General features: G+C 44.6%; 1 protein-coding gene across 1 annotated transcript in view; it reads left to right on the top strand.

Annotated features, from left to right (window-relative positions):
- The window catches only part of LOC148034072 (protein PSK SIMULATOR 1-like), a 207740-nt gene that overhangs the window by 44691 nt on the left and 141195 nt on the right, over positions 1-21854 (top strand). Inside the window, exon 3 of the mRNA XM_087682064.1 lies at positions 21702-21794. Within this exon, the coding sequence (XP_087538190.1) occupies positions 21702-21794 (93 nt within the window). The remainder of the gene's footprint in view (positions 1-21701; positions 21795-21854) is intronic.

Here is a 21854-nt window from a genome sequence, read left to right as displayed (position 1 = left end):
CCTTGGTAGTTCTGTCTCTGCCCTTCTAGTCCCCTAACCTCAGTAGGGGCATAGACATTGAGGACTCCAAGGCCGGAGTCCCCAATATCCAATTTGATCTATAGAACCCTCCCCGCCACAATCGTCTCATGATCCCGTATACAGGCGGTGAGGCTCGGGCCAATAGAGGTGCATACGCCTCTACTCCTGCTGTGGGCACCGATGGCATGCTCCCAGTAAGTGTGTGAATTGCCTCGGAGTATCTTCCCTACCCTCTGGGCCTGGGCAAGAGTGAGCTTGTGCTCATGCAAAAGTAAGATGTCAATCTGTCCGGCGAGGTCGGGCTGTAGCTCCTTCCCAACAATCAACTTTTTGGAACCACGTGCCCCATTGTAGTGGAGGCTGTCCACATTGCAAGATGCAAGATGTAAACTCATAGGGAAACCTGTGATTGACCAAATAGGCATTTGTTTGGTGTGGAAGCTGCTGACGAAGAAGAAGAGCCATGGGACATGCGGATACGCTTTGTTGCAGGCGTGGATGGTGAACTCCATTCCCCCATGGTAGCCCTCGGATGGACCATGGGAGTGATAGATGCACCTGGTGATACTACCAGGGCATCTATTAGACAGGCTGAGAGGCGTGACTCTGTACATTGGTAGAAACGAGCCGCCTGTGCCAGGGGCTACTCGATCACATCCATCAGAGCTCTCTAGTGCGGAGGGGCTTGAAAGATAATGCTCAGATGTGGGACCTCGGCCCCAGCCCACCAGTTAATGTCCATTATGCAACCTGGCCATTGCTGGGAGAAGAGTACTAGTCCTCCTTTTCCCATCCACTGGGAGATGTGGTCTGCCACCTGACTCTTCACCTCCTCTATTTTTGTCATCGTCTAGTCTCTTGTATGAGAGGTCTGAAGGAAGAAAGCATAGTTTGGTCCATCTGGTGGTGCTAGTAGATGGGCGTTGCCACTCCTTGATTTGCGTACCACGAAGATTCCCACCTCCAGAGGCAGTGGGAACGCTCCACGCTCCGCAACCTTCAAGTAAGACCACAGACCACTGCGAAAAAACTCTTGTGGTAGCAGCTACGCCTGTCTCGAGAAAGTGTGACAGGCGGGATGGACAGATGAGCTGGTGGTTGTGTGGGGAGGAGGGGGGGACTAGGCTATTGGTCAGTGGAGGATGTCGGCGTATGGGCCTCCTCACCTCCTTTGGGGGGGGAGGGGGATGGGCCACCTGTATTGGGTGGGGATCAAGGGGACTGATCGCCGGGGGGGGTGGTGGGGAGGGGGAGGATTGAGCGATGGTGGGATGGTTGGAGGCACAATGCGGGTGTGGGGGGGCCGGTGGCTGTGGAGGGGGGGTTTGTGGGCTAGGGTTGGGGGGGGACCGTGGGGGGGGAGGGTGTGGGGGATGTAAGCCCTCGAGTGAGGTGGCCTGTGACGCCTCCGTTGGAGGTGTATGTGGAGTCCTGTGGTCTCGCCGGGTGGGACGATGAGGGGGGGCCATGTGGTGCTCTGCCGGGGGGGGGGGGGGGGGGGGCGGCGCTTGTTCTCTTGCTCTCTACTGCCATGGTTGTGTCTTGAGGGGCTGATTGCGGCCCCCCTTGCCGTCTCCCTCTCTGTTGTCTCTAGACTTGTGTAAAGCCGTCCGCGTTGTCGCACAAGATTCACGCGGGGGTTTGTGTAAGTCACTTGCCGCAAGGACGCTTTGAGATGGAAGAACTCAACATACAATAGTTAACCAGAAGAGTTTAGTTTCAAGACAAATTCTTGAATTAAGATACAGGCAAGATACTCAAAAGACTTTCGGATTTAATCACAAGAGGTTTGGGAAAGACAAAGTCGAAATCTCAAAGTGAGAGAGAAGAGAAGGTGGAATGAAGAAAGATTTTTGATGAAGCGAGGAGCACCAAGCTTGAATTCAAAAGTCACTTCAAAGAACTCGATGACAATCTTCAAAAGTAGGCGAGGAGCTTAAAGCTCAACTCAAGCCAATCTTCATAGCAACTCGTGATGACGAAACTTCAATGTAGGCGAGGGGCTTAAAGCTTGTCCTCTAGCCTTCTCTCCAAAATTTGATGAGGTGGTCTTTGAAGAAGGCGAGGGATACAAGCTCAACCTCTAGCCTTATACACTTGATTTTGATGCCCTAAGGCTCTCATGGAGACCCCTTTATGTAGTTTTTCCGCCATCTTCACATGTTGCGCTTTTCTTTAGGTCCCCAAAAAAACTAAAGCGTTTAGCTTTAAACATTAAAGCTTATGCTTTTCTTACACACATTGAACTACCGTATTGTATTTTTCTTTTCGTTTAAAGCTTTTTTATAAAGCTTTTCCACCACTCTCTCGAAATATGCCGTCTTCATTCGCCACATCTCATGCCGTTTTGCCTTCACTCACTTTCTTAATCACCCTACTTTATCTCTGAACACGTCGGTTTCATAAAGCTTCAGTTTTGCCTAACGTTTTCGACCACCTCGTTCTCTGAGAGCTAAGGTCAATGTTTCTCTTGGTCCAACATTATAATAAGCAAGTGATAAGTTAGAAGGGGAAAAAAACCCTTCTACCAGAGAGCTTCTGTTTGTTTGCGCCATCATCCTCTTCGTCATCATCATCATCATTATCATCCTGCAGTTTTTTGTTGTTGTTGTTGTTGTTGTTGTTGTTCTTCTTCTTCTTGTGTGCCTTGATATGGTCTCTTCAATGTTTCTTCCGCAACTTTCGGTCTCACTATCTAGGGCTGCCTTCTCAAACCGTCATCGATTTCCACAATGTTGCCTTCCGTCAACCATTTTATCCTTATGACGTTGAACACCGTCTTTTGTGCAATTCAATAGCCGAACTTCTCGCCTTTGTCATCCTTAGATCGTCTTCAATGATAGTTGCTAAGCAAGCCCTGCAATCCATCCATGCCACCCTGGCTCATCTTCCTACTATTCTGTTTGTCAACTTTACGATACTTTGCCCTCCAAAACGTCCTGCTATCTTTCCGTAGCCTCAACAGTTCTTGATCAGATAATTTGTTTGTGCCTGACTTAATCGAGACGGTGGAGCAGTTGATAAAAAGGAAACTTCAGGAGATGTATCTCCCACTGCAACATCACTCACTGATTTCAACACGTGACTTTGAGAAAATGACACTGCCTTCTCAGGCACACCATTAGGTGTTTCTGACCATCAGATGAACTTGGCAATGATTTTGGCACACCAGCTTCCAGACCTTCAAGTAATTTGACAATTTGTTTTTCTGGAGAATTTATGGTTTGATCATTCTTTAACTTCTCTTCATGATAGCCTGATAGGATAAGTATGTCTCTTCCAAGCAAGCTGAAGTCCTTTTGAACCTTCGCTACTGCTGTTCATGATTTTCAATGGCTTCTTTTACATCCCTATTCCATTCTTTCATTAATTTCGTACCTAGCCCTTTTAAACTTGCAAAATTTTCCTCTGGTAAGAGCATCTGAAGAGGTATCGGTGCAGTTAAGGATACTCTAGAAGCCCTTGTAGAACTGGCAGATAATCTTTTAATCTGGAAATGGACCTCCACCATGTTGAAGGAATCGATTAGGCGCGGAGATAGAGGTAGACAGACCTTACGCTCAGTGAGGGAGACAGAGAGAGTGCGAGTGAGCAGAGTAGAGTGAACACGTTTTTTCGGTATAATGACGAGTGTACCACTTTAGGTTTTAGATAGATATATGTATGAAAGTACAATGTGCTAAGGGTGTGTTCACACCCGTGCACATATAAAAGGCACGATGGCCCTTTATTCCCAACAACCTCCCACCTAAAGGCAATGTGCCTTAAGAGGAGAAAAGAATCAGCTAAGTCTAAGTATGTACAAAGCTAAAATAAATATATCTATCCAACTCCCATCATTTGTCGGCAATGAGCAAACTGCTTTGTTGGAAGACCCTTCGTGAGAAGGTCCGTAGGATTATCATCTGTATGCACTTTGACAAGCTCAATGCTCTTGCTGTCAAGTACATCTCTAATGAAGTAATACTTCACTTGTATGTGCTTTGTCTTTGCATGAAAGACAGGATTCCCTGCTAGCATGATAGCACTCTGACTATCACAATGGAGAATAGGTAACTCTGTGATGCCAAGCTCTCCCACCAAACGTGAAAGCCATAAAGCCTCCTTGCATGCCTCAGTGGCAGCTACATACTTTGCCTCTGTAGTAGACAATGCAACACACTTTTGTAGCCTAGAGATCCAAGAGACCGCTCCTCCTGTGAAAGTAAACACATACCCACAAGTGGACTTTCTGCAGTCCGCATGACTAGCATAGTCTGCATTCGTAAAGCCAACAACAGATGCCTTCTGCTTTCCAAAGCAGATGCACAACTCCTTTGTGTGTTTTTGAGGTATCTCATAATACCTTTCACTGCATCCCAGTACTTCTTGCCAGGGGTTGCCATGTATCTGCTAACCACTCCCACTGCAAAAGCAATGTCAGGACGTGTAGCAACCATAGCATACATCAAATTGCCAACAGCTGAAGCATGTGTATCTTGGCCATTTCGGCCTTCTCATCATTAGATGTAGGGCTGTCCTTTGCATTGAGTTTCACATATGGAGGCAATGGAACCCCAATTGTTTTCCCCCTCTCCATATTGAAACGCTGCAAAACTTTGGAGATATACTCCTGCTGAGATAGATATAGTAAGCATTCAGATCTATCTCTCAGTATTCGCATGCCAAGAATGTGATTTGCATCACCCAGATCCTTCATGTCAAAGCTACCATGAAGACTTTGCTTCAATGAATCCAAGGCATGAGTATCCCTGCTAGCAATCAGCATGTCATCAACATACAAAACCAAGATAATCAGGTTGCCATCTGCTGCCTTCTTGGTGTACAAACAGTGATCCACTTGACTTCTATGAAAGCCTTGGGATTGCATGAATGTATCAAACTTGTGATACTATTCTCTTGGTGCTTGTTTCAGCCCATACAAACTCCTTTTGAGTTTACATACCATTTTTTCCTTCCATTGTTCAACAAACCCTTCAGGCTGCTACATATATATGTCTTCATGCGGATCACCATGTAAAAACGCAATCTTTACATCCATATGTATGGGCTCCATATCCTCAACTACAACCAAGCCCAAAATAGTTCTCAATGTAGTCATCTTGACTATAGGAGAGAAAATCTCATCAAAGTCAATTCCATGCTCCTGTTTGTACCCCTTTGCAAGAAATCTTACTTTGTACTTTGGTGAGGAACCAGAAGTGACTTTCATTTTGTAAACCCATTTGCATGGAAGGGTTTTCTGCCCTTTAGGCAATTGCACCAAGTCCCAAGTGCCATTTTTTTAAAGAGATTCCATCTCTGACAACATGGCTTTATACCATTTCTTGCTGTCCTGTGTGTCCATTGCTTCCTTGAAGCAAGACGGTTCACCACAGTTTGTCAACATGACATACTAAGCCACATTAATTGCACCAGGAACAAATCTGTCAGGTTGTCTAGTAGCCCTAGACGATCTCCTAACCCAATGGTCATTGTTTGCTGGCTGTTCCTGCAAATTTCCATTTTCAGCATGCTGTCCTGGCATTTCAGCCTGCAAATCAGCATTAACAGCTTGCTGTCGTGGCTGTTCCTGCACATGTAATGGGCAATAGCTGGCTGATCATTTCCAGTATCATTTCCAACATTTACAGGTTCATTTGCAGCAGGTATTTGCTGCTGTATAGCGGGCACATTTTGCTGTCCAAAAGGTATTTCTTCCGGGAATACAACCCTACGGACCTCCTCAGTCTTTTCGGGTTGTTTGTGCATGTGATCTTCCCGGAAGATAACGTCATTGCTGCGTACTATTTTCCTTTTCTCGGGATCCCACAATTTATACCCCATTTCACCCTCGTCACCATATCTTAGGAAAATGCATTTACAGGACTTTGGCTCAAGTTTGTTGCGTTTTTCTTTACAAATGTGCACAAAAGCCTTGCAGCCAAACACTTTCAGATGAGCATATGAAGGTGGCTTGCCCGACCATGCTTCTTGGGGAAACCCCCACACACCACCACACCCCCTCCCCCCCCAAAAAAAAGACTTGTTTGGTGACCGATTAATCAAGTGAACGGTTGTCATAACAGCCTCTGCCCAAAAATCATGGTGTAATGCAGTATGAGACAGCATCGTACCGACCTTATCCTGTATGGTCCGATTCATATGCTCTGCAACTCCATTTTGGGGTGGATTATAAGGGGCAGTGAGCTCCCTCTTTATCCCTTTGCTGTCATAAAATGCCTGAAAGGCTTTGGACACATATTCCCTACCATTGTCAGAGCGAAGACACTTAAGTGTCTCATCTGTCTGATTTTCAGCCAATGCTAAGAATTTTTTAAACTTGTTAAGCACTTCATCCTTGCTACGAATAGGATAAACCCATACTTTCCGTGTAGCATCGTCGACAAAGATGATAAAATATTTCTTTTCCCCTAAAGATAATCTTGGCATTTGACATACATCCGAATGTACTAGCTCTAGAGGAGAAGATTTCAGAGAAATAGACTTTTTGTGAGAAGTCTGTGCATGTTTGCCATAAATACAATGATCATAGTGCTCAAAATCAGCATAACGAAGACAAGGCAAGTAACCCAAATGAGAGAGTACTTTTATTCCATTTTGATTCATGTGTCCCAATCCGCCATGCCACAAAGAAACACTTGGCTGCTTAGTCACGGCAACAACATGATCACTCACACTAGATACATGGAGAGGATACAAGGTATAACTTTTACAACCTCTGGCAATCACTTTAGATCCCTTACAGATCTTCCAGTTCCCATTATCAAAGGTGGTATGAAATCCATCGTCATCTAGCTATCCTATGCTAATCAAGCTCTTTTTGAGTTGAGCTACATGCCGTACATGCTGAAGTGTGAAGATAGAACCATGCTGAAACTGCAATTGCACACTCCAATACTTGCAAGGTCACATGCATAGTTGTCCCCAAGATGGATAACACCATGTTGACCCCTTGTATATGCGGGAAACCACTCACGATGAGGGGTGACATGAAAGGAAGCACCTGAATCAAGAATCCAGGTATGCATGTCATCATCTGTATCTACAAGTAGAGCATGTGTACCAAAATGTGAAGAGACAAAGAGTACATCACTCCCACTGTCACTCTCATGAGTGACTACATTCACCTCTTTAATTTTTACACTGCTCTTCTTAGGCTAACTGTCCTTCTTCTCTTCCTTGCAATCATCTGTCTTCTTGCCTTTTTCTTTCTCTTTCTTCCATTTTTAGCAGTCGCGTTTAAAGTGACCCTTCTTGCCACAATGATGGCATTCAACATCTTTGCCATGTGATTTACTGCGTCCCTTGCCATCATATTTGCCCTTTTGTTGTGATCTGCCCCTAATATGCAAAGCACTGGAAGACTTACTGGATGCATTGTTCTGCCGATTCATCTCTTTCATAAGTATAACATTGTCCACATCAGCATACGAAAGGATCACATTAGAATTGCTCATAGCAGTCCTGAATGTATCCCAACTCTCTGGTAGAGTGCAAAGCAAGAAAGTAGCCTTAAATTCCTCATCAATCATGAACTTCAAGGCAACCAGCTGGCTGAAAATGGAGTTAAACTCACTAGGGTGAGTAGACATTGCTGTACCTTTTTTCATACGTAAATGTCATATATAGAATCCAAACCTTCAATGTTAAAGAGCAAGGCATTAGAAATCGATAGCTCTATGGTTGAGCGTGCAAGCTCATTCAACTCATCCCAATCGTCGTGATCCATGTCCACAGGATTTGCCCCTTTAGTTTTGATCGGCTTTGCCTGCTTTTTTTGTAACAGGATATTGTAGCACTGTTTTTGCTACACTGCAAAATTATGTGCGCCTTCAAGCTTCTTTATATGCATCAAATTACTGTTGTCATTGCTGCCAGCCATGGTTTTCAGCTCAAAAATGACCAAAAAACCAGTAAATGCAGGCCCAAATTGTCACCCAAGTGACCAAAGTACAAACAAGTATCAAACATCAATAAATGACCACGCAGAAGTACAGATTTCAGATGTGCATCACATTACATGAGAAATCCCAAAATTTCAGCCGCAATTTCTGTTGTACGTGTACGCACGGGCATAAAATTTGACACAAACGTTCAAAAGCCCCAAAATTTTGTGCTCAAAAGTGTCAAACACACATCTGCATTTCCTCTGTCATGCATAGGACTGTCCAATTTTGCCAAAATAAAGCAATTTCAGCAAAACCCCCAAATTTCACCAAGTTTTAATGTCCGAATTGTGCGGAATTCAACCTGCATGTATAGAAAATGACCAAATGCTGCGCAAATTTTGCCCAAATCACAAAAGCCTCAAACTGCACGGGGTCCAATGTGCCTCAATGTCAAGAAATTTAGTTAATTTCAGCCCAAATTGCACATGTACATTAAAAGCCCCAAATGTCAGTGACAAATTGTCACAAATTCTTGCAATTTCTGAGACAGATTTCCTTGTCTTGCATCGAATTCCCCAAATCCGGGAAAAGCCCCAAATCTCTGGCTCAATTTTGCACAAATCTGCATGTGCGGACGAATGCCTGGAGGAGAGGAGTTTAAAATAAAACAAGATTTTATAAAAAACTTTTGGATGACGGGTCTGTTGACCCGTCAGCCCCGTCCTGGTCCTGTCATGCGTCGTGCGTCCGCTCGCGGGTCAGTTGACCCGTCAGGCCTGTTGCAGGTCAAATGCAGCCTCGTCACGTGATGACTGGTGCCCACTACCCATCCCGTCACGCGTCCGCCTATCGCCTGCCAGTCGCCACGAGCCTTGGCGCACAGCTGGAGCCTGGCTCTCGCACACTCTCCACAGCCTGTCCGCTTTCTGCAGCTCTTGACTGTGATTCTCTTGCTCGCCTTTTAGCTGTCTCTTGCCAGCTCTGGTCTTCTTCCTCAGCCTGACAATCGTCTGCAGCACCTTACGCTCTGATACCAGTTTGAAGGAATCGATTAGGCACGGAGATTGAGATAGACAGACCTTACGCTAAGTGAGGGAGACAGAGAGAGTGCGAGTGAGCGGAGTAGAGAGTGAACACGTTTTTTCGGTACAATGACGAGTGTACCACTTTAGGTTTTAGATAGATATATGTATGAAAGTACAATGTGCTAAGGGTGTGTTGACACCCGTGCACATATAAAAGGCACGATGGACCTTTATTCCCAACACATGTTTGACTCCATTTTTGAGAATTTATCCTTAAGAGTCTGTGTAGATTGTGCAATCTTCTATAACTCATCTACATCAGCCTTCTGTGACATACGATTCTGAAGTTCTGCAACTGCTGGCTCCAGCTTAGCATTTGAGGACGCCGAGAGCTCATCTTGAACTGGTGCTTGTGCTTTACCAACATCTACCAAGAATTTCAACTCAAAGTTCGATCTCAGATTCAGTGAATACATTCGTTCTGTGGAAAGCATGGGCAGAATATGTGGAGGCATATGGTTAGTTGGAACGTTTTCTCCAGTTACAAGTCTTAACTTGTCCACTGGATGATCACAAGACACGCATTTGTAGCCAAACAAAGGCTTTCCAGTGAAAAGAACATTTTCAGGTTTGTCAAGATGCTTTTTCACGTAGCGGGCCAGTCTCTGTAAGTCATGCTTGTTAGCTTCCAAGGAAAGTCCATTCTTCTCTTGTGATATCCTTGAGATGGTTTTGCTGCTTTCTTTAGGCTCAAATTTGTTCAATTTCAGTACATCATCAATTGCTTGGACAATTGCATCATCATCCATTTGATCCACTCTTGTTTGTAAGACTTGAGACTGGGAAGCAGTTGTGATTGGGTTTGGCTTTGACTTTGAGATGAGAGTTGTGGTTGATTCACCTCTGGAAAAGGCAATTCACCACTTTGCTGAGCTCCAACAGTGCCAACCTGCTGAGTGGGAGCTTGATCACTAGAAAATGGTGGAAGTCACCTCTGAAGCTGTTCCTGTGAGAGATGTGGATGATGCTGATGCTTCTGTACTGCTGGTACAAGGAGTTGCCTTGCTAAACCTGTGATAATATACTTGAGGTTTCCTGGACACTAGTCCTACCAAGAGTCCCTCAATCCTCAAGACAACCAGGCTGCCATCCTCTCTAATAGCTCCTTCCCCACTCCTCCCTTTTCTTGAGACCTTTCACAAAGTACAAAGAAGTAAAACCACAAAGATTATTTTCAGCCATGGTTTCTTCATCCATGGGCTTGAAAACTGCAATACTCTGCATTCCACATTCATCTTTCATGAGAAAAACCCCTCCCATCTTCGAATCGTATCAAATCCCATCATTTTTCTCAACAAAGCTTGTAACTTTGAGAACCCAAATACCTCTTCATATGAATCTGTTTCTCATGTAATGTACCCTAGCAAAAATATGTTTTGAAAGAGAACTTCGCGCTCAATCATTCATGATTTGAGAATTATACAATGTCGAATCCATGCAATGCAAGCAATCAAACGATGCTCCACACAAAAATTATGAATGTACTAAAGAGAATGGGCCTAGCCTAACTACATGTGCTCGTGTGTTATGCACAAGGCAAACAAAAAGACACATAATGAAAAACAAATTCCTAATGACGCTGACTAATGTGTTCAAATTCTTGGTGAAAAACTCCTCCCTCAGGTTTGCAATGGTGGACGCGCAACGTCACGACAGCGTCCGCCTGTGGGCCTGTTGGCGAAGCCACCTTGGCTCCGAAGCGAGTGGAATTTGCTGGCAACACAGTCACTGCCCTCGCTGCCTAGTCACAATAACCTGCTCCCTAAAAGTGTGTCCGCCTGTCTCAAACTCAAGAAACTGTGGTATAAAGTTTGTCTCTTTCACTACCACTTGTACCTTTGGAACTCTTGCGACTGCCACTGCATCCGCGAAGGAGGTGGGAAGGACGGTGTCGAAGAGCCGTCCAAAGTCCTCCACTAACTGGCGATACTCTACCGCTAAACTGGGGAAAAGTAGGGTGATTGGATGTCTAAGGAATTTGTTGTGGAGCGCAAATGCCTCCACTGTGAAGTCACTGTACCAAGGAACCATGTAGATAACCCCCTTTGTGGAAGCATAGGGTGAGCTAGCCACTAGCTCACGGGCTGCGTCTATCGAGGTGAGTCGTACCATGAAGATCCCTTGACCCATGAGAACCACCTCCACGATCTACGCTGTGCCAATGCGCAGCATGGAGTGAAGCCAATCCTGAAGCTGGGCCCTGGATGGGGAGTATCCTACGACCTGACCAAAGATCGCTGTTTCTTTTAGCTCCAGCTCTATGGCACGGACAACTAAGAGTTATTTCTCAAAGAGGATGACGTGCAAGGTGTTTGATTGGGGGGCACTCGCAGAATGCACTGGCGTCTGACCAGAGGTTTCCATTGCACATCCCTGTTGAGAACCTACCAATCATGCTGCTGTGTTGCCGGACGGGGGAGTGTTGCTGCAAATGGAGGGAGTAACATGGGGGGGGGGGGGGGGGATGGTGAGGAGGGGTGGATGCTATTTTCTGGCGATGGGGGTGATGCTGGACTCCACGGATGGCTGGCTCTCGATGGGAACATGCAGGTCGGGACTTGCCGAGACGGGGCCACAAGGTGAGGGAGGCAGGGCCAGTGTGGGGGAGGGGGGGCAGTCATAGGCGTGGGGCAGCGCAGGGGTTTCCTGGCGGCCAATAGGGCAGGGGGGGGAGCGTGAGAGGGAGGTTGCTTGGGGCAGCCAGCAAGGCGGGGGGGGGGGGGGGGTAGAGTGTGAGGAGGAGGAGCTGATAGGAAGGGGGGCACAATGCGTCAGGAGGGTGAGGGAGTGCAACACGACATGAGGGAGGGGGGAAGGCGTGATGGCGGGTAGGAGGGAGGCACAATGGCGGGCAGGAGGGGGGAGGTGGATGGTGGCCAGGCGTGGGGGGGGGGGGGGAGGAAGGCACGATGGCGTGACAGGAGGGAGGGGGGAGGTGCGACGCCTGTCTTTGCTAGTTGCAATGACTAGTAGAAGGATGTCCCCTCTAAAGAAGAGATCAATTGAGGTGTAAGAAGTGTTAGTATCTATCTGCCAATCTGGTGAGCCTTCCTCCATCACAACCTCGATTACGGCTTTGGCTCCCATGAGACCTATAGCCTTTGTCCTTGAATCTCTCGTAGTAACACTTGAAATGCCAATAGGTCTCCCATTGACAGAGTGACTTGTAGAGAGAATTTCCTTGGGATAAGTAAGTCCCTTGTCCAAGAGTGTAGCCCGACTTTGATCTCAAACAATGATTGAAGAGGAGAGGTTACTTTCTTGCTCTTTGGTTGTAATTAGGGATAGTTGATGAAGGCTCGATGATACAGATCTCCATACTCTAATGATAGCAGTTGTGAATCTGACCTCAAAGCTTCTTCCTAAGTCTTTGGGCTTGATCTCATGAAACATTCAATGAATGCCTTGTTGCCATGGTCTTCCATAGGTGGGTGTGAGAGATTGATGCCTTCCTATTAGAAGTTGCTTCCAAGGCTCCTTGCTTGGAAGAAGACCCTAAACAATGAGCTTAGCCAATAAGGCTTTGCTTTGGTTATTTGGGTCTATGATGTGCAATTGTCCTCTAGCTCTAGGCAGTACGATGACACCCAAGCCACCTTCGCTCTAGTGACCACTACTCTCCCTACTAGTGAGAGCCTTGTTGAGCTCCAATAAAGGAGCTTTTGTTTGATGCAGGGTTGTCTTTGTATGTAGTATGGACTGATCTATACGGTACGGTACGATACATATTCGTATGAATTAGTATGAAAAAATAGACACTTTTTGGCCGCTTTCATCAAGCCTACAACTTTATTTTTTTCTTTCCTCTTTTTTTTCCTTCTTTCTTTCTTATTTCTCTCCCCCCCCAAGCCTCTCTCTCTCTCTCTCACACACACACACACACACACACACACACACACACACAGACACAACCTACTCTCTCTCTCTAGCCTCTCCCTCTCTCTCAACCTTCTCTCTCTCAAGCCCATACTTCTCTTATTTGTATGATCATTCATGTATGATGTATCCACTCCCACAGGTTTTGGCATATTACCCTTAAGTATTCGTCTTATATACTCTAATAGCATTGCTATTTAGACTTGAAACATCTATTCTGTTATCTTTAGCCCAAAATATTTAAGTTTTTTTTTTCGTACTAATATCGTACTATATCTTATAAAATCTTAAGGTACCATTTAGTATTGTATTTTATTGTACCGTACCGTATCGTACCTTTCATACTTGGCAACTATGGTCTGATGCTCAAAAGAAGAGGTTCCAACTACTGCTTTGAGGTAATGTCAATCTTGACAGGCACCCTAGATTTCTCACCACTGTGCCGTGGGGAACATAGCTGAAATCCTCATGTGGTTGCCACTCTAGTTGCCTAGTGTTACATATTAAAAATCCATAGCACTTGTGCCAATTAATGAAGGCACTTGTTGCTCTGCAATATCTCCATGGCCATTACAAACGCCCTAAATTTACTCTCATTCAATAGATTGCTATGCCACCAACAAACTCTACATCAAGAAGTGCCTCAAACTCGAGGATGAGTAACTTGATGCCTTCGATACTAGTAGATCTCTCTCTCTCTCTCTCTCTCTCTCTCTCTCTCTCTCTCTCTCTCTCAAGGAGTTCATGGGCTTTGCTTCAAATATGAACAAAAAGGGAGCTAATGGAGAGCCCTGTCTAATTGATCTCTGAATGTTGAATTTGTTTCCCCTAGCTTGTCTTAACTTGGTTGTGCACTAAGGAATAAAGAGCTGCTATTCCCTTGTCCCACTGCTCTGGGAATTCCATCCTTGACATTGTGCCCTCCAAGAACTCCCAATCCATTCAGTCATATGCCTTGTCAAAGTCGAGAAGGAGCACAATAATATCTTGGTTAGGAGTTCCCGGCCATAACATAAGGATGTTATCAAAGTTGAGGAGCACAGTAAGTCTTGGCATTAATCTCTGCTTTGGCAGTATGCATCCTGTTAGTCACCCATGTGCACTAAGGTTGTCTCTTCTCCTCCCTTTGTAGTGCAGCCAATGATGTTTTAGTGGTCCTCTCCTTCTCTAGAAGGCCTTGTCTCCTTGTTGCCGCCTCCTTGAAGAAGGAACTCTATCTCTTGTAGGCTCTCATCCAAGTCTCTAGCTGCTCATCCACCTAAGAATGGTCTGGATCTCTAAATTTGTGCAATTGTCTCTCTAAGATCGTCATTGCAGAATAGGTGCTCTAGAATCCAGGTGCTGGAGTTGGGTTTGTGAAGGAAACTGCTAGGGTTTACATTGAGGACACACAGAGTGTACGACCACGATAGAAACACAAAGAGATAGACACAGACACGGAGGGCAAAACTCAAAAACTCAAAAACTCAAACCCTAAACGGAAAACTCAAAACTCAAACAGAGAAACCCAGACACAAACAAAAGAAGGGAGAGAGAGAACACAACTTTGAAGTGAATGAATGTTGTAAATGAATGTAAGAGTGTACAGTGTCCTCAAGGGCAGAGCAATATCGGAGTGTGACGTCCACCAGAGACGGATCCCAAGTCTGTGACCACCAGTCAGAGTGTGAAGAGAGAGAAAACTGCAAAATACTGGCAGCACGGGCTGCTAGAGACAGAGGCGACAGCTGTAGAGTGGCAAGATGACACCAGGTGGCTTCAGAAGGATGCAAACGTAGGCTGTAGGATGTTGCTTGACGTTGGAGATGCTGGCGATGGCAGCTGGAGGCCAAACACAGCCTGGGAGATGGCACCTGAGAGTGGGCGACAATTGGAAGAAGGCGCTAGGGCATTGCGAGGTTGGAGAGAAAGGTGGCAGTAGTCGTGAGGGCTGGACAGCCACGTGGAGGTAGACTGATGGCTGAAATCTGCACTGGAGAGTGTGAAACCTGCATAGACAGAATGAGGTTGAATGGGGGCAGCTTGTCTATTTATAGATGTGGAAGGGTGTCCCAAAAATTAGGGTTTCCACTAAACTCTCTCGAAACGCTCCCCGTATTAGGGTTTCCACTGAACTCTCTCGAACCGCTCCTTGTTTTAGGGTTTTACTCTAAAAGAGCATTTTTTATTGTGTTTTGGGGCTGTTTATGTAGTGACGGGTTAAGCACGAAGATCGAGACAGTTGGTGTTTGTTACGCGCGAAGAGACAGGGAGAGTGAGAGAGAGCACAGTAGAGTGTGCACAATTTTGGGTACATTGACAAGTGTACCTCTTTTGGTTTTTCAAAAAGATATATATGTGTAAGTACAAGTACTAAGGGTGTGTTCACACCCGAGCACATTAAAAGGCACGAGGGTGTTTATTCTCAACAACCTCCCATCGAAAGGCAATGTGCCTTAAGAAGAGAAAAGAATCATCTAAGTCTAGGTATGTACACAGCTGAAAAACATATATCTATCCAACTCCCATCATTTGTCGGCAATGAGCAAACCGCTCCGTTGGAAGACCCTTCGTGAAAAGGTCTGCAGGATTATCATTTGTATGCACTTTGACAAGCTCAATGCTCTTGCTGTCAAGTACATCTCTAATGAAGTGATACTTCACCTTAATGTGCTTAGTCTTTGCATGAAAGACGGGATTCCGTGCTGGTATCATATCTTGGCCATTTCAGCCTTCTCATCATTAGATGCAGGGCTGTCCTCTGCACTGAGTTTCACATATGGAGGCAATGGAACCCCAATTGTTTTCCCCCCCCTTCCATATTGAAACGCTGCAAAACCTTGGAGATATACTCCTGCTGAGATAGATAGAGTATGCTTGTCGATCTATCTCTGAGTATTCGCAAGCCAAGAATGTGATTTGCATCACCAAGATCCTTCATGTCAAAGCTGCCATGAAGACTTTGCTTCAGTGAGTTCAAGGCATAAGTATCCTTGCCAGCAATCAGCATGTCATCCACATATAAGACCAAGATAATCAAGTTGCCATCTGCTGTCTTCTTGGTGTACAAGCAATGATCCATTTGACTTCTATGGAAACCTTGAGACTACACGAATGTATCAAACTTATGATACCATTCTCTTGGTGCTTGTTTCAGTCCATACAAACTCCTTTTGAGTTTACATACTATCTTTTCTTTCCCTTTTTCCACAAACCCTTCAGGCTGCTACATATATATGTCTTCATGCAGATTACCATGTAAAAATATAGTCTTTACATCCATCTGTATGAGTTTCATATCTTTAATTGCAACCAAGCCCAAAATGGTTCTCAATGTAGTCATCTTGACTACAAGAGAGAAAATCTCATCAAAGTCAATTCCTTGCTCCTGCTTGTATCCCTTTGCAACCAATCTTGCTTTGTACTTTGGTGAGGAACCAAAAGTGACCTTCATCTTGTAAACCCATTTGCATGTGGAAGTGCTTTCTGTCCTTTAGGCAACTGCACAAAGTTCCAAGTGTCATTTTTCTCAAGAGATTCCATTTCTGACAACATGGCTTTATACCATTTCTTGTTGTCCTGTCTGTCCATTGCTTCCTTGAAGTAAGACGGTTCACCACAGCCTGTCAACATGACATAATCAGTCACATTGTTTGCACTAGGAATGAATCTATTAGGTTGTCTAGTAGCCCTAGATGATCTCCTAACCCGATGATCATTATTTGTTGGTTGTTGAGCATTTTCAGCTTGCTGTCCTGGCATTTCAGCCTGCAAATCAACATTAATAACTTGTTATCTCGGCTGTTCTTGCACATGTAGTGGCTCATTATCATGGGCAATAGTTGGTTGATCATTTCCAATATATTTTTTGCATTTACAGGTTCATTTACAGCAAGTATTTGTTGCTGTACAGCAGGCACATTTATTTATTCCTGGAATACAACCCTACGGACCTCCTCAGTCTTTTCAGGCTGTTTATGCATGTGATCTTTCCGGAAAATAACATCATTGCTGCGTACTACTTTCCCTTTCTCGGGATCCGATAATGTATACCCCATTTCATCCTTGTCACCATATCCTAGGAAATTGCATTTACATGACTTTTGCTCAAGTTTGCTGCATTTTTGGTTATGAATGTGCACAAAAGCCTTGCAGGCAAACACTTTCAGATGAGCATATGAAGGTGGCTTGCCCGACCACGCTTCTTGGGGAAAACCCCTCTGCCTCCCCCCCCCCCCCTCCCAAGACCTGTTTGGTGACCGATTAATCAAGTGAACGGCTGTCATAACAGCCTCTGCCCAAAAATCATGGGGTAATGCAGCTTGCGACAGCATCATACGGACCTTATCTTGTACGGTTCGATTCATACGCTCTACAACTCCATTTTGGGGGGGATTATGCGGGGCAGTGAGCTCCCTCTTTATCCCTTTGTTGTCACAAAATGCCTGAAAGGCCTTGGACACATATTTCCTACCATTGTCAGATCGAAGACCATCATTATCTAGCTGCCCTGTGCTAATCAAGCTCTTCTTGAGCTGAGGTACATGCCGTACATGTTGAAGTGTGAAGATAGAGCCATGCTGAAACTGTAACTGCACACTGGTAATACTTGCAATGTCACAGGCATAGTTATCCCCAAGATGAACAACACCATGTCGACCCCCTGTATAGGCAGAGAACCACTCACGATGAGGGGTGACATGAAAGGAAGCACATGAATCGAGAATCCAGGTATGCATGTTATTATTTGTATCTGCAAGTAAAGCATGTGTAGCAAAGTGTGAAGAGACAAAGAGTACGTCACTCCCACTATCATTGTCATGAGTGACTACATTCACCCCTTTAATTTTGACATTGCTATTCTTAGGCTCATTGTCTTTCTTCTCTTCCTTGCTATCATCTGTCTTCTTGCCCTTTCCTTTCTCTTTCTTCCATTTTTAGTAGTCATGTTTAAAGTGACCCTTCTTGCCACAATGATGGCATTCAACATCTTTGCCACGTGATTTACTGTGTCCCTTGCTATCAGATTTGCCTTTCTGTTGTGATCTGCCCCTAGTTTACAAAGCACTAGAAGACCTATTGGATGCATTGTTATGCCGATTCATTTCTTCCATGTGTAGAGCACTCTTTACATCAGCATACAAAAGAATTGCATTCGAATTGCTCATAGCAGTCCTGAGTGTATTCCAACTCTTTGGAAGAGTGCAAAGCAAGAACGTAGGCTTAAATTCTTCATCAATCAAGAACTTCAAGGCAACCACCTGCCTGAAAATAGAGTTAAACTCACTCAAGTGAGTAGACATTGCTGTACCCTCTTTCATACTCAAGTCCATAAGCTTTTTCAGCCAATACACTTTGCTGGCAACACTCTTCTGTGCTTACAGTTCTTCCAGTCTAGTCCAAATAGCATATGCAGAATCCAAACGTTCAATGTTGAATAACAAGGCATCATAAAATGATAGCTCGATGGTTGAGCGTGCAAGCTCATTTAACTTATCCCAATCGTCCTGTTCCATATCTGCGGGCTTTGCCCCTTGTGTCTTAATTGGCTTTGCTTGCTTCTTTTGCAACAAGATATTGTAGCACTATTTTTGCAAAACTGCAAAGTTATGTGCTCCTTCAAGCTTCTTTATGTGCATGAGATTATTGTTGTCACTACTGCCAGCCATGATTTTCAGCCCAAATGTCACTGAAAAATCAGCAAATGTAGGCCCAAACTGTCACCCAAGTGACCAAGGTACAAATAATACCAACCAGCAATAAATGACCATGTAGAAGTAGAGATTTCAGATCTGTAATTAAATTTTCAGAAGCACCAAACCATGTGCCATAGGATTCCACAGCTGATTACAGCTGTTCCAAGGGCATATACATCACATTACATGAGAAATCCCAAATTTTAGCTGCAATTTCTGTTGTTCATGTACCCATGGGCATAAAATTTGACATGCACGGTCAAAAAGGCCAAAATTTTTGTGCTCAAAGCATCAACCACATATCTGCATTTTCTCTGTCATGCATAGAACATGCCAATTTTGCAAAAATAGAGCAATTTCAGCAAAACCCCCAAAATTTTCCAAGTATTGGATGTCCAAATTGCATGGAATTTAATATGCATGTACATAAAATGACAAAGTGGGGCACAAATCTTGCCCAAACTGCAAAAGCCCCAAGTTGCACGGGGTCCAATGTGCATCAATGTCAAGAATTTGGGTAAGTTTCAGCCCAATTTGTGCATGTATGTGAATAGCCCCAAATGTCGAGGACAAAATGTCACAAATCCTTGTAATTTTTGAGACAGATATCACTATTGTATCTTGCTCGCACCAAATCTGGACAAATCCCCAAATTTTCCAAGTCTTGCATGCACTAATTTCAGTGAAATTGAAAGAATTTCACTAAAATGTGAAAAGCCCTAAATTTCTTGGGCAAATGTGCATCGACTTTGCAATTTCTGAGTCTGCGTTAAGATCCCCAAATTCGGGAAAAGCCCCGAATTCCTGGGCCTAAATCTGTACAGATTTGCACACTTTGCTTGCGCGCACGAATACCTGGAGGGGAGGAGGTAAAAACAAACTAAAAATGCTTGAAAAAAAAAGGAGAAGAATTGTGGGCCAACGGCCGTTCAGGTCCGTGACCTGTCGCGCCTGCCAAATAGCCGCCCGCTGGTTGTCCTGTCCCCTGGTCATCCGTTAGCTGCTGCCCGTCACGTTACGCGACCGATGCCTCGGTGGAGCCTCACGTGGCACCTGTCGACTGTCCACAATGCCTGTGACTGCTTATGATGCCTGCAGCTGTCTACGATGCCTCACGACCTACTTTTCGACTGGTCCTGTCAGGCAGGTTGTGTTTTCCTGCAGCCCGTTAAGTTTGCTGACTGTTGCCCGCCAGCGACTCTTGCTCGTACTTGACTGCCTATTGACGATTGGTGCAAACTCCGGAAAGTGTGCACGACCTGCTCGCTTGTGACAACTCTTGCTTGTCGAGTCCACCTGGGACTTGTGAACACTTGAGCTCTTGCCCGCTCTGATACCAGTTTGTAGTGACGGGTTAGGCACGAAGATTGAGACAGTCGCTGCTCGTTACGCACGGACAGAGAGAGTGAGAGAGAGCAGAGTAGAGAGTGTGCACAATTTTGGGTACAATGACGAGTGTACCTCTTTGGGTTTTTTAGATAGATATATATGTGTAAGTACAAGTGCTAAGTGTGTGTTCACACCTAAGCACATTAAAAGGCATGAGGGCCTTTATTCCCAATGGTTTAAGAGGCTAATCAGCAAGTAATGCATGTTTTAGCTCAACAGGGTTGGAATAAATCTATGCAAATCACTATACAAAAAACTAATAAGTTATAAATTAGACAAATAGATCCACATATATTGATTGCAATGCTTGTCAAAAGAGGTATTTTCAGCCTCCCTTATAGTTCCTAGTATACAGGTTTGAGTACAAGTAGTACTCTTGCATCTCAACTTTTATGTGGCTGAGCTAGTGTGTATATTGCATTTCTTGTTCTACGGTGCTGGCAGCTGTAGCACTACACCTGACTGTCTCCACTCTGAATTAGTTGGATGAGGTGTAGATGTAGTCCATTGCACACCTCATTCCAAGGATGGTGTGGGTGTGGGCATGTGGTAAAGTTGTCATTAGAGGAATGTAGATAATTTTGATAGAAGGCCATCATTTGGGTTAAAATTGAGAGCTCCATGTCCTTCCATATCTAGTGCAGTATTGTTGATCGTGATGCTCATACTCACTTCTATATGTGAGGAAGGTTCTTCACATTGAGGCCCTGCAATGTGAGTCAAGAATGTTCATACTCTCTTCTATATGTGAGGAAGGTTCTTCACATTGAGGCTCTGCAATGTGAGTCAAGAATGTACCTAGGAGGAAACCTTGAACTCCTTGGGGCAGTTGTCTATAGGGTGACTTCATTGCCAACTTGGAGAGCTAGCAGTTACTGAATTTGTGGAGGAAGTGAAGGTATGTTACAGCGGACACCAGGGTAATCACCATAGCATAGAGCTCTGATCATGGTATTTGCTGGTGTGGATCCTGTGCCACTTGGACTTTCTATCCAGTCTTATGCATATGCCTTATGGACAACAAGCAAGCAGCCTTGATCTCCAAAATCAATGCTTTCTGCTGATGGTTGATGGCAGATCCTGCTTTGACTTCTTGCTCTTGTTGCTGGTGGAAGTTGTAGCCCATCATACCTTCCTGAAGATTTTCCTGAAATCAAAATAACAATTTATCTTATACCTGGTAAGGGACTTACTTTTGAAGAGCTCTCAGTTTGAATATGTGGCTTAATGAGGAGAAGGTAATAGTAATCAGCTTGACAGGTGGTGTGCTTGTTTGTGAGAGAGGGACAGGATGGGAGGAGGTTGCACTTAGTGGCTCAATGCTGTTTGTTTTTTGTATCAAGTTAATTAGTAGGGTTATTGTTAAGGCAATCCAGTGTGTTCAAATTGAGTTGCTTTTGGAACAAGACAGGGCTTTTTTCGCTGCTACATGGGCAGCGTAAGGTGCACTGGAAACGGAGTTGTTGCTACCCATGTAAACATGAATTCAGCATCTCAAATTGATTTCTTACAGTGCACAGTGGGAAAGTTTGGTGTGTATGAGGATTGGGATTTATATATGACTTTGATATGTTGGAACTTGTAAGTTAGCTATTGTGCCTTCTAAAGATTTTAAACTGAGGTCTGGGAGGATCACTTTTTTAACTGTAATGTAAATATGTATAGTCAGTTTGATTGCTGATCAACATGAGAGTTGATAAGGAAGGAATTTTCATGCCGTGTTATCCTATGTTTTCAAATACAGTATATTTCCTCATGTGCAGAAAGGAACTGATGGTCTTTGCAAAGGAAGTGGTTCGCTTTGGAAATCAATGCCGGGATCCTCAATGGCACTTACTTGACCGCCATTTTGACAAGTAACCACTTCTTTCTGTTGTGAAATTGATGCTGCTTAAGAATAAACTGAAGGTTGAAGC

Source organism: Lygodium microphyllum, chromosome 7 (genome assembly GCF_053477565.2).
Source record: "Lygodium microphyllum isolate KBCC chromosome 7, Lygodium_microphyllum_v1.1.10, whole genome shotgun sequence".
NCBI lineage: Eukaryota > Viridiplantae > Streptophyta > Polypodiopsida > Schizaeales > Lygodiaceae > Lygodium > Lygodium microphyllum.
The sequence above is the reverse complement of the archived record's forward strand: the minus strand, read 5'-3'. Positions and strand labels throughout refer to the sequence as shown.